The sequence below is a fragment of the Ursus arctos genome, unplaced genomic scaffold (assembly GCF_023065955.2).
Source record: "Ursus arctos isolate Adak ecotype North America unplaced genomic scaffold, UrsArc2.0 scaffold_2, whole genome shotgun sequence".
NCBI lineage: Eukaryota > Metazoa > Chordata > Mammalia > Carnivora > Ursidae > Ursus > Ursus arctos.
In genome coordinates this window covers 9980772-9997784 of record NW_026622874.1, presented here as the reverse complement: position 1 = coordinate 9997784, position 17013 = coordinate 9980772, and the positions used below count along the sequence as shown (strand labels likewise).

At 41.1% G+C, this 17013-nt stretch overlaps 1 protein-coding gene across 1 annotated transcript in view; it reads right to left on the bottom strand.

Moving 5' to 3' along the window:
• Positions 1 to 693: 693 nt before the first annotated feature.
• TIPRL (TOR signaling pathway regulator) overlaps positions 694 to 17013 on the bottom strand; it is a 30964-nt gene continuing 14644 nt past the window's right edge. Inside the window, exons 4-7 of the mRNA XM_026509435.4 lie at positions 16598 to 16729; positions 5852 to 5947; positions 3770 to 3832; positions 694 to 2242 (exon numbers count right to left, since the gene is read on the bottom strand). Of these exons, the coding sequence (XP_026365220.1) occupies positions 2099 to 2242; positions 3770 to 3832; positions 5852 to 5947; positions 16598 to 16729 (435 nt within the window). The 3' untranslated portion in view covers positions 694 to 2098. The remainder of the gene's footprint in view (positions 2243 to 3769; positions 3833 to 5851; positions 5948 to 16597; positions 16730 to 17013) is intronic.

Below are 17013 nucleotides of genomic sequence, written 5' to 3'. Positions count from 1 at the left end.
CCCACCTCCTGTTGGAGGGCTTCTCACCCTTCGGGATTCAGTTTGCTTTGTCCTCCAACCTCAGCTCTCTGACATGCTCAAGAAAAGCTGTAACTTTATAGATTCCCAGCTTTCTTCCTTGTGAAGTTAGGAGTGGCAGTCTCTTGAGGCTTTCCACACCCTGTTCAGAAGCATAACTCTGACTACATCTACTAAAGGTGATTTTGTTATTTTCTGAAATTGGTATTTTTGCCATCATTATACTTATTAAAATTTGTAATTCTTTTTTACTTTGTCTCCTCCATTAAACTTTAACTCCGTGAAGACATATACTACAGCTTTTCGCTATTGTAATCCCTTCTGCCTAGTGCCATATTGGACACATAGCACTTAAAGCTAAATGGAATGATACTAATGGCAGGTTATCTCTATTTTCAAAAACATTAACTCATCATACAGCAAACACTGGCTGATTAAAACATCCACAGAAGTAGTGGGCGGGGAGGGCTGAGGAACAGGAGGAACAAGAGCCCGAAAGCAAAACTGGGGGATTATATTCCAGATTATCTTTAGATTTTCATGATCATCTGCCTGCAGAATCTGGCTATAATGCTGACCAATTTCAAAACAAAGCACAAATGAAAGAAGTATACCAAACCATTTTTTAATTAAGCTTCATGAAAAACGGAAATAAATGAAATAGCAAAACATCGATCAGTAATTCCTTATTGTTTATTCTTTTCTTACAAAAAGACACTTGGAACAAATAAATACAAAATGGCATATGTCTTATTCAGCAATGGGCAAATACAGGTTTTCTGAGTATTCTCCACAGGAATGAGCTAAAGGAGCTTCCAGAAGTACACTCATCCTACCAACTTCCACCCTCTATAAAAAAGGTCAATTCTTTTAATTTCCCACAATTTTTAATAAAGGATTCTCAAAATAAGTCATCTAAGCCTGACTCAGAGATTAAGACAACTGATTCAAGTTAAGAATATATATAATGATGTTGTTCAGAACTTCAACTAATGACTATTCTTACGAGTTTTTTATTTCTTCTATCTTGTATGAGTAATCTACTCTGTTCAAATCCGCATGGCAAATAAAATACAACAGAAGGCTGAGCACAATATATACACTTTTCTGTCCTAAGAGAAAACATTAAATACAGGTATATTTAACACACGGTGAACATGCCATGTATTTTCTTAAAGCCAACAGAATCCTGATTTCCTACACCTCGCAGGTGATGCAGCAGAAGGCAAACAAATACCCAAATCACTGGTGACAAAATGCAGCTAATAAAGTTAGCCCGACAGCAATACAAATTCAATATTCAATGGATTTATTCATTCCAAGGTTGCATGGAAAAGGAAGTAGAAAACGCCAGGACGAGTAGAACCACACGTAAGAAAAAGCACCTAAAGACGGAGGAAGGACAGCTGGCATCCCACCTGTGGCTGGCCAACCATGTTCAGGTGCGTCCACGGACAGACACCGTCAGGTGGCCACAACCCTAGGTTATTCGGTTCTGCATCTGAAATTTTCCCAAAGACTTCAAAAGCCGATTTAAATTTAGAAGGGAAATATATATATATTTTTAATTTGTGGGTAAAGATCATTAAGGTACGACATCAATTTCCTAAAAGGCAACTCACAACTCTTCAGAAGTGCGAATAAACGTCAAAAAGCCCAGAGTAAAGAGCCAGTACATCAACACGCACGACCAGGACCCTGGCCAGTCCCAGGGGCTGTGATTCTGTGATTGACATTAACCTCCTCAGGGCAGAAGACAGTGTTTCATGATGGATGCAGATTACGCCCACTGCTCATGAGACATACCCACATCACGACTGGTGAGATCCCACTTTGTCACAACTTAGAAACCCGAATTTCACTCCAGAAAATATAAGTCTGGAATATGAATTGGAAGACAGACAGTACAAACAGCAGTTGAGTGGAACCAGCCTGCAACAATCCTTTATGTTTTTTTCCCTTTAAGGCTACAGAAAATCTGCACATATACAAGGCAATTAATTCTCATAATAAAAATACCCCCTCCAAATAGCTAAGGTCTCCAGTCAGATTCCATGGTGAGTATGTGTTGTATCACATTCTATTCCACAGGGGTACTTTCCCGTGAGTCTGCAGGGTTAAGATCAATTCTTTCTGGAAATAGTAGCTTCTCGCAAACTGCCTCCTTTATCGGTAAATACTGCGATATTTCATTAGGTTCCGTGAAGAGGGAAGGTGAAACATGCTGGAAACACATAAATCACATTAGTACATATTCAGTTATCACACTGGTAGTTTTTAGACATGCTTTGGTTCAAATATTCATAAAGCACACCATTTTATTTTATTTTTTTAAAGAATCATTTATTTATTTCGGGGGGGAGGGGTAGAGGGAGAGGGAGAATCTCAAGCAGACTCCGTGCCGAGCACAGAGCCCGATTCGGGGCTTGACCTCACAATCCAAGATCATGACCTGAGCCGAATCCAAGAGTCAGACGCTTAACCAACTGCGCCACCCACGCGCCCCAACCCACCAATTTTAAAATGAGCAGTAATATATGTATGTGAGGAGCATTATAAGGTGTTTCTAATGATAACAGGTATCTCCATGGGACGCCCGGGTGGCTCAGTTGGTTAAGCGTCTGCTTTCGGCTCAGGTCGTGATCCCAGGGTCCTGGGATCGAGCCCCGCATTGGGCTCCCTGCCCAGCAGGGAGTCTGCTTCTCCCTCTGCCTGCCTCTCCCCCTGCTTGTGTTATCTCTCTGACAAATAAATAAATAAAATCTTTAAAAATAAAATAAAATAAAATAAAATAAAATAAAATAAAATAAAATAAAATAACAGGTATCTCTTGTTACTGAATCATGCAGCCCTCTTACTGAATGATTTCCTCAAAGCTCACAGGGATACGTTATTTATAATGCTCCCACAGATGTATTGAGAATTTAATACATCTTGGGGTGCCTGAGTGGCTCAGCTGGTTAAGTGTCTGACTCCTGATCTCAGCTCAGGTCTTGATCTCAAGGTCATGAGTTCAAACCCCATGTTGGCTCCACGTTCAGTGTGGAGTCTACTTAAAAATAAAATTTACTGCATCTTAATCTAATCCCCTTTCCCGATGTTTTTGCACCTTGAAAGCACTAGCCTTCAGACAGAGCCAGGACGTGGTCTACAATGGACTCTAAGTAACTTTTCGAACTCACCGATACTCTACACCCACGTAGAAATAAGCACCAGAAGTGCCAATCTCTATAAATCACAGTGATATATGCAAAAAAGGCATCACTTTTGAAGCAACCTATTATAGAATCCTACAGATTTGCAGAAGCCCTTCACAAGTACCAGGGGAGCAAAAAAATAAAGAAAATTAGGCCAAAATAAGGTGTGGTACAAAATTACCAGATTTTAAGAAGAAGAAAGTAGACTGGGTAGAAAGAAATTACAGAGTGACAAGGTGGTAAGTGGAAAGAACATCCAACTGGTACCAGTCGCAGAGCCACCACCAAGCTGCTGTGTGACGTGCAGTGAGTCACACCTCTGGGTCTGCTTTCCAGAATAAAAACTGGAAATTAGATTAGATGATGGCTCTGGTACCCTCAACAACTCTAACTGGTTTTGTATTTGAGGTGAGCTCAGAAAAGTTACGCTCCGGTAGGATTTATCTATTAGAGGCTTATTAGGTCAATCGATAGATTTAGCAATGCAGATCTGGGTGGAAACACACAAAATGAAACACTGTCAACTTCTAAAAAGGGATATTAAAATACTGTACCATTAAATTAGCAATTTTGCTCTCTCGTGATGTATATTCTCGTAACATGTAGGTCTTGTCGGCCTATTTTGAAAAATAAAAAAAGGTTGCAATAAATCTGTTTCTATTGTTACAAAATCCCTTCTGTTAAACAGCACTGCCTATGACAACAGGTTGTAAAAGTAGCATGAAGTCTGACAAGAATATCTTCTTCTCCCATGAGATAACAAATTCTCACAAGAATTCTTAATTATGAATGCCAATCTCTGTGAATCACAGTGATGTCATATGTAAACAGATTTAATAATTACCATGTAAGAGAAATACAAGCAAAAGTTTTACTTTGAAAAAAATATGTATATTTGCAAAATTGAATATTACTTCAATGTTTGGGACTACATCTTCTCCTGATGCTATATCATCATCTACCTACATAACATGGCTACGCTCATATTTAAAAAAAAAAAAAAAGCTTACATTTTATTCTCTCCCATTTCCACAAAACTGTCAAATTGCTTATTTTATAAATCACATTTTTAGTACTTCAACTTTTCCCATTTCCAACTTTTTAAAGTTAGGTTTTAGAAAACAATTTATTACAATTCGTTTTTTGGTGAAACATTATTCAATAAAAGAAAAATCACACAAGATTAAACTCCCTTGAAGTTTTAATCTTTTCTAACAATAAATCCAAATTTTAATCTTTAATCAATAAAAACAGATGAATGCTCATTGGAAAAAAATCAGATAATACAGAAGTATAAAGCAACCACAGCTTCTACAGGTAACACTATCCTTAACCTTTAGAAATCTCTACACAAAATCTTATACAGGTTCATACTCGCTTTTTAAAGTTCAACACGGAGATGCATATCTTTACACATCAGTTAAACATAACTCTCTGCCACTCATTTTAATTTTAATGGATGTAAACTTTTCTACTATATTGATGTAAATTAAATAATTTATATCAGTGCCCATGCAGTGGGTATTAAGCTCTTTCCTTCTCTTCTTGCTATTATAAACAATAGCATTTCCACAAACATCCATATACATCCATATCCATCTTTATATATATAAAACTCTGTACAACTGCCTGATTAATGTTTGTGGGTTACTGTATATGAGAATTTTTTAGGATAAATTCCTAAGAAATATTGTTGAATTAAAGCATTAGCATTTTTTAAACTTTTAAACTTTTCTGAGGCAGAAAAATGCAGTCTATCTTTAGTACTTTGCTACCACTTTTAAAAAGAAAAAAAAATCATAGTTTTTCCGAAGAAAAAACCCCACCTATCCCTAAGGGCAGGATTTGGGAACCAACCCCATCTTACTGGGTTCAAATCCCACTTCCGCCACCTATTAACTGTAAAACTTGGGCGAGTGACTTAATCTCTTTGCTGCAGTTGCCTCAGCTATAAATGGAGATAACGACAGCACTTATTTCACGGGTGGTTGTGAGAGTTCAGTCATTACCACTGCCCACTGACGCTGGCGGTCTCCTCTCTAACTCACCATTCTACACGATCACAAACCAGAGGTCACAAATCCCTTCCAAAAGGACAGGCTGCTATAAGCTACTAGAGGAATTTCCCTGACTCCGTTTAAGCCTCCCCCCTTTCTGAAACACTTTTTTGAAAACCTTGTATGTCAACAGTTCCTTCAGATGGAGTACAGAGTTTTCAAACTTTAGAACAACTATCAAAATGATTATGTAATACAAACTTCAGGAGGCCATGTGATTGGTATTTTTAATATCAAGACATTATATAAACAAAACATACAATAAACAAAGGTAAGAGTTAAGGGACCGTTTTCTTTAATGCAGATTAAATACACATGAGGGTTTTTTTAGAAGCATAAGACATCCTCTACTGGGGAGTGTCTTTTAGAAAACATTTTTAGCTGCCAGAACTTTCAGAAAAGATGTGTTGTTTCGTTCACTGTGCAGACAACAGTGAATGTAGAACACCCAATCTTGAAGGTGAGAAGGACTGCCATGAAATATAAAGCATAATTTCATTTCAAATCCTCAGACAGACAATGAAACAGCATGAACAAGGCCACCATCAACTAGTATATTCATTAAATAAGAATAGATACCTCGTGGTAAAGTCTTGTGTCATTCATTCTGATAAGCACCCCATCGATTCTCAAGAAAAATCGCAACAGCAGGAAAAAGCTAGACGGCATTACTCTCTGAAAAAAACAGTAAGGTAATATTTTAATGAAAAGTAAATATGTTATTACTTTGCTAAAAGAAAATAATTTTTTTAAATAAAATTTTTTTAAAAGCATCAGAGGAAGGCTGAATTAGCAGTATATAGAAATCTCTAATCTATGGGGCGCCTGGGTGGCACAGCGGTTAGGCGTCTGCCTTCGGCTCAGGGCATGATCCCGGGGTTATGGGATCGAGCCCCACATCAGGCTCCTCCGCTGGGAGCCTGCTTCTTCCTCTCCCGCTCCCCCTGCTTGTGTTCCCTCTCTCGCTGGCTGTCTCTCTATGTCAGATAAATAAATAAAATCTTAAAAAAAAAAATCTCTAATCTAGAGGTTCTCTGTCATAGCTTCAATTAAGGCTCAATATATTATATTATAATATAAACATCCTGGCTTCAGTTTCCTACAATAGAAAAATATTTTTTAGGTCAAAAGATATTGAGGTTAAAAAGACTTAAAAAACACTAAGTAATATGAAAATTACAATGTTCACTTTAAAAATTGACAGTACTTACAGTAAATGTCAACACCAGTAATACCAAAATGAAAGAATAACCTATTTCTTTGTTGTTACTTGTCTCTTATTCACTTTACATTAAATAAAGAGAAGAGACCTTTAATGGAATGGTCTAATTCAGCACAACCAATTAAGTACTATCTCATACTGCCAAAGACTGTTTATCAGATTATAACATGTTCTTAACATCTTTCATCTGTGTCGTATCTACACGTTTCTGTTTTCCAAGTGTAAACCACTGAAGAAAGTCAGAAAGCCAGAGACAGTTTAGAGAGTGAGGTTGGCCCTGGTGGCAGGGAAGGAGGGGCTGGATAGTGCATGGGGTATTTAGATCTTTAAAAAGAATATTTTGGGGCACCTGGGTGGCTCAGCCCGTTAAGCGTCCAACTCTAAATTTCAGCTCATGTCGTGATCTCAGGGCTGTGAGACTGAGCCCCATGTCAGGCTCTGCACTGGGTGTGGAGCCTGCTTAAGACTATCTCTCTCCCCCGCTCCCCCTCCCCACCATCTCTCTCCCTCTAAAAAAAAAAAAAAAAAAGAGTATATTTGGGGGAACCTGGCTGGCTTAGTAGGTAGAGCACGCAATTCTTGATCTCAGCATCATGAGTTCAAGCCCCGTATTGGGGGGTAGAGATTACTTTAAAAAAATAAATAAAACAGGGGTGCCCAAGTGGCTCAGATGGTTAAGCATCTGCCTTTGGCTCAGGTCATGATCCCAGGGCCCTGGGTTCGAGTCCCGCATAGGGCTCTCTACTCAGTGGGAAGTCTGCTTCTCCCTCTTCCTCTGCCCCTCCTCCAGCTTGTGCTCTCTCGCTCACTCTCTGTATCTCAAATAAATAAATAATCTTAAAAAATAAAAAGACCATTTCTTTAAAAAAAAAAGTGCTTGACCATTTACTACTAAATAAATCTTATTGTCTACTAAGTGTGCCCAGTTCTTCCTATAGTAGGTCTTGGATTTATGTAAATAAAAAAACACAATCCCAGAGGCGCCTGGGTGGCTCAGTCATTAATCATCTGCCTTCGGCCCAGGTCATGATCTTGGCGTCCTGGGTTCAAGGCCCGCATCAGGCTCCCTGCTGAGCTTCTCCCTCTCCAGCTCCCTGTGCTTGTGTTCCCTCTCTCAATATTTCTGTCAAACAGATGAAAAAATCTTGAAAAAATAAAAAAAAAGACACAATCCCAACGGTCAGGAAGTTTATCAAAGAGGGAAACAGAGAAACAAGATGTGCTAACGTACGGGGAGGATGCAGAGGGTCAATAAGCCGTCAGAGAAAGAAGTACCTGAGTTGACTGGAGAGAGTCAGAGAAGGCGGTGGAAAGCTGACCATGGAAAGAAGAGCTCAGGGTGGGAAGGAGAACTCCAAAAAGAGGAAAGAGCATGCACAAAAAGTTCTGAGGCACGAAATAGCAAGATACAGTCAGAGAACTGCCTGCAATTCCGTACAAGCACAGAGCAACATTGATGAAGAGCGAAGAAATAACAAGATAACCCATAACAGTGGCTTTACTGCCTAGACAGTGACCAGCCATGGACCAAGCTCTCCCTCCTTAGGACCATTTTTTAAAAAGATTTATTTATTTATTTATTTATTTATTTGAGAGCGGAGGGAGAGGGAGAATCTCAAGCAGAGTTCCCACTGAGTGCAGAGTTCGATTTGGGGCTCCATCTCAGGACCCTGAGATCATGACCTGAGCCAAAATCAAGAGTCGGACGCTTAACCGGCTGAGCCACCCAGGCGCCCCCTGCCTTAGGACGTTTACACACCCTGTTGCCAGACCTAATATTGACTTGTCTTCAGATCTCAGTGTAAATAAATGTCACTTCTACAGAGAAGCCTTTCCTACCATTCCATAATCACAGTAGATTTCTCGTTATCTTCTCTCCACTCCCTTATAAACTAGCAGATTTATAACTACATCCATTTGTGCGTTGGGCCTGAAGCCCATGTCCCTCTGCTTGGCCGTAGGCTCCGTAACAGTAAGCATGAACAGTCAAAGGTGTTTTGTTCATCACTGCGTCCCTACTGCCTTGACAAGCAGCCAGCACACAATGGGTGCTCGTTAGCAACTGCCTGAAGGAAAGAGAGGCTAGAGCTATCTTTCTGGAAAGAAGGTTCACGGTCACAATGCATTCTGATGGGATTATCAGCAACAGACTTAAAAGCAAGACTTAGAATAAAGAAGCGCTTGGAGGAAGAGCCTGACCTATGACAACTTGCTGTGTCACAATAAACTGACTGGGAAGCCAAGCCATCACTACCTGACAGAGTGCTACCTGTAATTATTGGAAAGACTGATTGGCAACATTGTTTCAAATTTCCGAATTAGTTATTAACAGTCACACTGGGCACAACACAGGAAGCAATCATTTCAGCATGGCAGAGGGGAGACTAGGAATTAGAAGACCCGAGTTCTAGTCCCAATTGCACAATTCAACTGTATATATTTTAAGGCGGTAGTTCTCTTGTACAGGATGTTTGGAAATACCTGAGGGTGGGTTTTTTTTTTTTAGATTTTATTTATTTATTTGACAGAGAGAGAGACAGCCAGCGAGAGAGGGAACACAAGCAGGGGAAGTGGGAGAGGAAGAAGCAGGCTCCCAGCGGAGGAGCCTGATGTGGGGCTCGATCCCAGAACGCCGGGATCACGCCCTGAGCCGAAGGCAGACGCTTAACCGCTGTGCCACCCAGGTGCCCCGAGAGGGTGTTTTTTCTCACAACGATGAGCAGCTGCAATATTTAGTAGCTGAAGACTAGAGATGTTCGATGTTCTATAATGCACAGACAATCCTACACAACAAAGTCCAATCCTGCAACCCAGAAAACTTCCAAATATCTTACAGAGCATTCACAGGGGTTAAAACAAAACAAAACAATTTATATTGTTCTGACTTAGAACCTAATTCCATTTTACATACATATGCAAAATTCACTCAATTTCCAGGAATGCAATTACCTTGTAAATCAAGGAAAGATTATACTTTGCCTCACTTGGAACTTTACTTAAGGGCTGTTCACCATTTTTGAAAAATAATATCACCAGTGGCAGTCCTGACTGTGTTATCTGAGTTATCTGAGTCCCTCACTGACACCTGGCATCTCGGCCAGCCTCCGCCTCTAGCTGTCGCATTCACAGTGAGTCAGTATGCAAATGTAAGCACCTGACTACTTCATTATGTCTTTTAGTGCAGTCACATTATGCATTTACGTACTGAAATACATATTGTATTCTAAATCAATTTCCTTCTAGTTCTCTTTTATTTTATAATTAGGACATCATGTTGGTTTATTGGAAAGAAGGTGGGCTATATTATCTATGAATTATGTTTCGGGGTAGTAAAAGGGAGGGGGTGCTTCAAGTACTTGGTAAACAACAACAACAACAACAACAAAGCAATGTGTGTAATTAGGTTGAGAACCACTAATTTAGAGCAAGTTACCAAACCCCCCAAAGTCTCCTTCTTCATCTATAAAAATAGGGGGTGTGAAGAAACAATTTCTTAGGCCCTGTCTCTGTAAACTCCGGCATTTCACCAGGGCTACATTTCAACAAAAGCTATCTCTGCACAGGTTTTGTGGAACTTCTTGTCCCCAGAGATGAAAGATATGTCCTGGTATTCTTGGACTCGTAAGTAAAACATGGAAGCAGAAGGTGGACAACATTCACTCCCGACTACTCAGAATGGAACTACCCATTAGCTGTAAAAACCATCACAAAACCTAACAGCATTGTCAGTATTTGGGAGATAGGGAATTTATTTCCTTTGAAAGCTAAAATCTTACATATTAGCATGAAAATAGCTTTCCTTTAGATCTTTGTTAGAGGAGCCTATCGACCATAAACCCTACGCAGGACAGTCTATTAGAGCACAAAATCCTAACCTAAAAACAAACAGCTGAAAGAAGCTGATTTAGAAAACAAAACTGGGATGCCTGGCTGGCTCAGTCAGTTAAGCGGTTGGGCTCAGGTCATGGTCCCAGGGTCCTAGGATCAAGTCCCACATCTGGCTCATTGCTCAGCAGGAAGCCTGCTTCTCCTCCCTCTGCAGCTCCCCCTGCTTGTGCTCTCTCTCTGACAAATAAATACAATTTAAAAAAAAAAAGAAAGAAAAGAAAAAAACCCCAAAACTTAATTTCTGAAATATCCTGTAATTAGATATAGGTAATGCCACTCACACAAAATTATCAAAACTCCTAAGAAACTCACTGAAGCAAATGCAAAAACATCCCAGACCTCACGGTGCACAGAGCTCTAAATCTACTCTTTCTCCCTGGGGATCTGTGTCACAGGAAATTTTCTTTTTTTAATTAAAATTGTCTAGGTTTAGAATTAAAAATTAAGATGGTACAATCACTTCAAAACCTGAAACAATTAAATAAATTAAAGGCAACCCAAAAGGCTATAACAATATCAGGAATCTAAAGTAAGTTACTTTGTTTATATAAGCAGGCACATTTCAGTATCATTTCTTTTCAGAGTGTTTTATAATTATTATGGAAACCAAAAAAACAAACACTCATAAGCAACTAACTTTACAATTCTGAAACAAAAACTCCTGAGCAGTTTTCTGGCCAAGGTTAAAACACCGAATAAAGGCAATGAACATGACTACCATTATCCCAGATGATTCCAAGAACGTTTTGAAAGTGAAGGATATCTATACAGTTGTCCCTTGAACAACACAGGTTTGAACTGTTCAAGTCCACATATGCCGATGTTTTTCGATAAATTTTCTCTTCTCTATTTTCTCTTCCCTATGACGCACTTAATAACATTTTCTTTTCTCTAGCTTACTTTATTGTAAGAATATAGTATATAATAAATATAACATGCAAAATATGTGTGATCAACTGTTTATGTTACCAGTAAGACTTCTGGTCTTACTGTAGGCTATTAGTTAAGTTTTGGGGGAGTCAAAAGTTATACAAGGATTTTTCAACTTTTTTTTTAAAGATTTTATTTATTTGAGAGAGAGAGAGAGTGCATGTGTGCGCAGACACAAGTAGGGGGAGAGGCAGAGTGAGGGGGAGAAGCAGGCTCCCCGCTGAGCAAGAAGCCTATTGTGGGACTTGATCCCAGGACCCTGGGATCATGACCTGAGCCGACAGCAGCCGCTTAACTGACTGAACCACCCAGGCGCCCCAAGGATTTTCAACTTCTGAGGGAGGGTTATTGGTATCCCTAATTCCCACACTGTTCAAGAGTCAACTGCTTATTCCATTCCCCAAACTCCTAGCCATGGGGTAATATATACGGTAGTCCTTAAAATTTCATACTTATTTTTAGGAGTTCTTCGGAGAGCTCTGTTACACTAAAAATAATCTGAGATGGTTCACATTTTATCTGAAAGCAATTGGGAAAAATGTGAAGTCAGAAACTGTTCTAAGTAAAAAGGCCAATTAAATGGCCTCAAACGGTAAGTACCCAGCAGGGGGTTGGAAACGATCCTGGTACTTCATTCTAAGGCACAGGCTGGTAACATGACAGCCTGAAGCCACTGGCAGCTGTCACAAACAACCGGCTCAGGAAACACCTCACTGTCACTGTGTTCTACCACCCACCCCTCCCTGGTCAGGCTGGAGAAACTTACACCCCTAAAACTCAGATCAGGACCACCTCCTCTAAAAAGCCTTTCCCGACCTATTCTCTCCATTCGCACGTGTCTACCCAACTTTCCAGTCAACGCACATACAGCAAGTGTACTATGTACTATGGAGAGCCAGACAAGAAACACTCTTTGTCCCATTGTGTTAAGAGATAACTGTATCTCTAATCTGTCTAGGTGACTCTGATAAAACTCCAGGTTTGGGTACCACTGGACTAGAGGTGGGTTACCTACATCCCGTCCCCCTTTCCTCCTATCACCACGGAAGAAGCATCTCTCCTAAGGCTAATCCTTCCTCCCCAGGAGCTGGATCCTAGAAGATGATGAGCAAAGGCAGAGTCAGACTGATCCACTGGGTGACGGATCTTGGGCAAGTTACTTAATTTCTCTGACCTTCCATGTCCTCTCACTGTCTAGATACAGAGATAATACTGAAAAATATCTAACACGGTGTCTGTGAAATAATAGAAAATAAATATATTGGGCTCTGTTTCTGGTTCCTGACGGAAGGCATCTGAAACCCGTGTAAATTCCTTAAGTGATAAGAGCACTCAGGAACATCTTTTGTTCTAATGAAGCAAATCTGGGTGAACACCTGGGTCGGAGATGGCCCCCAGAAAGACCAGGGCATGATGAGAAGCCTGGATTCTCATTTTCCAGAGCGAAGAGAGGAGCTGGAAATGGAGTTAATAATTGACCATACCCATGTGAGGAAGCCTCCATAAAATCCTAACAGTATGGGGTTCAGTTTCCAGGTTGGTGAACACATCCGGAGGGTGAAGCACCCCCACACTGCACTTGGACCGTCCCACACTTCCCCCTATGTATCTCTCACATGGCTGCTCACCTCCACCTCCGTTACCATACCCTTTAATAAGCCCGTAAACGTAAGTCAGTGGTTCCCTGTAAGCTGTTCTAGCAAATAATCAAATCCAAGGGGAAGAGGTCATAGGAACCTCCAATTTGTAGCCAAGTTGGACAGAAGTTGTGGGTAATCAGGGACCTAGCACTTGTGGCTGGCACTGAGGAGGCAGGGTTGGGGGCTGGCGTCTTGTGGGACTAAGCCCTTAGCCTGTGGGATCTGACACTATCTCCAAGTAGATAGTGAGTTAAATTGCAGGGCATCCAGCTAATGTAGCAGAATCCTAGGTGTGGGGAAAAACCTACACATCTGATGTCATAAGCATCCTGAGTGTGAGAGTAAAGGAGGAACCTGGGAGGAGAAGACTGGAGTTCTTCCAACCCAGTGTCTCACAGACAGTAAAGGCTCAAAGCCTTCCTCCTCCTCTGAAACCTCGCTCCATTCATTTTCTCTCCTCTCTCTACAAGTGACTCCTTCCTGTGAGCACCTGAACATGCTAGTCTTCTCCATATTTTTAAAAAGATTTTATTTATTCATTAGAGAGAGCGCGTGCACAAAACCACAAGTGTGGGGGCAGGGACAGAGGGAATAGCAGACTCCCTGCTGAGCAGGGAGCCCAACGTGGGACCCGATCCCCAGGACCCCGAGATCACGACCTGAGCCAAAATCAAGAGTCCGATGTTTAACCAACCGAGCCACCCAGGCACCCCTAGTCCTTCCCATACTTAAAAAAACAAAAAGCAGGGGGCGCCTGGGTAGCGCAGTCGTTAAAGCGTCTGCCTTCGGCTCAGGGCGTGATCCCGGCGTACCGGGATCGAGTCCCACATCGGGCTCCTCTGCTATGAGCCTGCTTCTTCCTCTCCCACTCCCCCTGCTGTGTTCCCTCTCTCGCTGGCTGTCTCTCTGTCACATAAATAAATAAAATCTTTAAAAAAAAAAAAACAAAAAAAAAACAAAAAGCACACACACTTCGGTCAACCTCATGTCCTCTCTTAGGTACATCTCTGTTTCTTCTCATCTAGGAAGCTTTCTGGAAGTCTGGTCTACTCCTTGTCTGCTCCTCCACATCCTTCACTTACCCCCTCACCATGTAACTTAAGCTGCACCTGCCAAGGTGAATAACAGTATCTTACTTGCTAAAACCAATAAACAAGGTTTGTAGTCTAGTGGACACCATCCCATTCTAAGATCTCCCTACAGCATGATACTGACTTTCATGTCCTTCTTGAAAAGTTCTGCTTCCCTAGTTTCCCAGGCACCGCATTCCTGGTTTCTCCTCCATTTATATTTACCAGGCTAATCTTTGCTTCTATAGAAGGGAACTTCATTTGGGGGCGCCTGGGTGGTTCATTGGTTGGGCATCAGACTCTTGATTTCTGCCGAGGTCGTGATCTGGGGGTTGTGCGATGGAGCTCTGTGTGGAGCCCCACCTCTGGCTCAGCATGGAAACTGCTTCTTCCTCTCCTTCTGCACCCCCCACCCCCCACTTGTGTGCATGCTTGCTCACACTCTCTCTCAAATAAATAAATAAAATCTTAAAAAAAAAGTTACATGAGGTTAAGGAGCGCCCTGGTGAAGTCAGTTCAGCGTGGGACTCTTGGGTTTTGGCTCGGGTAGTGATCTCAGGGTGGTGAGAATAACCTCCCCATGGGGCTACAAGCTCAGCATGGAATATTCTTGAGATTCTCTCTCTCCCTCTGCCCCTCCCCCCACCTGTGCTTGCGTGTGTGTGTGTGTGTGTGTGTGTGTGTGTGTGTGCGCGCGCGCGCGCACGTGTGCATTCTCCCAAATAAATCTTTAAAAAAAAAATAAAAATAGGGACACCTGGGTGGCTCAGTTGGTTAAGCAGCTGCCTTCGGCTCAGGTCATGGTCCCGGGGTCCTGGGATCAAGTTCCACATTGCGCTCCTTGCTCAGCGGGAAGCCTGCTTCTCCCTTTGCCTGCTGCTCCCCCTACTTGTGCTCTCTCTGTCCCTCACTCTCTCTGACAAATAAACAAATAAAATCTTTGAAAATAAATAAAAAATAAAAATTTACAGGAGGTAAAAAGAACATGTTAAGATGACCTTACTCTTCAGTTTGAGACTTAGTTACTATTCACTCTGGTACACACATAATATATTCATGCCCATCCTCTCCAACTCCTTCACCCTCAAAAACACATGCGCTCCCCACATAGCTACCCACTTGGATACATCAAGGAATAGCCACCTACTTGGATACAAATGCACACCCAGATATGCAAACCCACAAGGAACATTCCACATAGTCAATTAGTCATAGTAGGTGGGTAGGCAAGTAGAAAGGTGCATGACTAGATACATTGGAAAGTGAACAAATCTAAATGACAAGAACTGAATTGGGGGGCGGTGTTACAGGTGAACAAGGGAGTAAGGTGCTAACAAAACAATTATCTAATGGCAGAATAATGATAGATATTAGGTGGTACAAAGAAAACTGTCACTAATTAGTTTCATGACCCTAAATAAACCAAACTTCTGGGCCTTGTCTATAAAACACAGAAGTTAGACTAAGCGATTCCCTACACATTCATTACAATTCTAAAATTCTGTGATTGTACAGAAAAACTTGACTTTAAAACATATTGCTGTGTTGATTTACTGTTCTCATTCCTCATCATTTCAACCACAACACCCACAACCATTACGCTCCAAGCACAATTTCTGATGGTGGGGCCCTGTCTTTGATATACCTTATGGTAAGTGCTATAATCGAGGGGTCTAATAAACAGTACTTACAGGGGTCTGGCAGAGGAATATTTAACTCTGCCTAGGGGAGCTGTTGTGTGCCTTACACAGGAGATGACATTTTCACTGGGTCCTAAGGGACAAGCCATGCAATACAAAGCTTCAGTTGAAATTTGTCTATAAAGTGTTAGAAACCCAATTATGACCTAATAGTAAACACACATGAGTAACTGCTAATGAGCTCTGTATTGTTCTGTTTGAACACGTTCCACCAATAACATTGTAAATGGAAGTAGTGTGTCCTCCAGGCAGAAAAGTATACAAAAGGAGAAGGGCATTTACACGTGTCATTTGTTTTCTATTTCTGTGCTGAAGTTGGAAAGCGCAGTTTCTGATGCAGTGAAAGTCCTATATCCATGGTGCTGTCTGCAGATCGTTTCAATAGAATTTTTACTGCAAAAGTGAAACTGAAGCCATAATTTTCGTTCAGATTAAATAGTAAGCAGACAAACTACAAAGTAGCCAGGCAGCTCTTAAAAGAAAATGTTCAGCTAAACTGAAGTCTTAGGAATATGCTAAGACTTTGTGAACTTTACAACGGATATGAAGAGGTACTCTAGACCCAAGTGATACTTTACATGACACCATGTTAAGACAGTGTGACTCTAAGTGAGTCTTAATTTCCGACCATGTTAATTTTTTTTTTAAGATTTTTTAAATTTATTTATTCGACAGAGATAGAGACAGCCAGCGAGAGAGGGAACACAAGCAGGGGGAGTGGGAGAGGAAGAAGCAGGCTCACAGCAGAGGAGCCTGATGTGGGGCTCGATCCCATAACGCCGGGATCACGCCCCGAGCCGAAGGCAGACGCCCAACCGCTGTGCCACCCAGGCGCCCCTGACCATGTTAATTTTTAAAAAAATCATAGTACTCACAATTTTCACACTCAGGCTTGAAACTCCATGATCATGAAGTTCATCCTCAAACAGGAGAACTTCTTCAAAGAATTTAATCTGTTCTCTGGCTTTCAATTTCTCTGTATCTATATGATCTGTTGTGGGTACAACCTGAAAGAAAAAATTCAAGAAGGAACACATAAAAACTTGAAGAGCTAGAGTCACAGGAAAATAGTTTTCCTACCAGCCTTGTCTTCATAGCCAGAGCACACAGCTCTACTTCTGGGTGTCGTCAGTAGACATGAAAGATGAGATATGTTCCTTGTCCCTGAAAACCTTAAGATACTACAGGTGGCTGATACTGTAGCTTCACAAAACACAGAGTCAAAATTCATCATCTTTCATAAAAGTCCAATTCAAATCAAGTGTTCTGTTGTGATTATGAGAAAATTAAT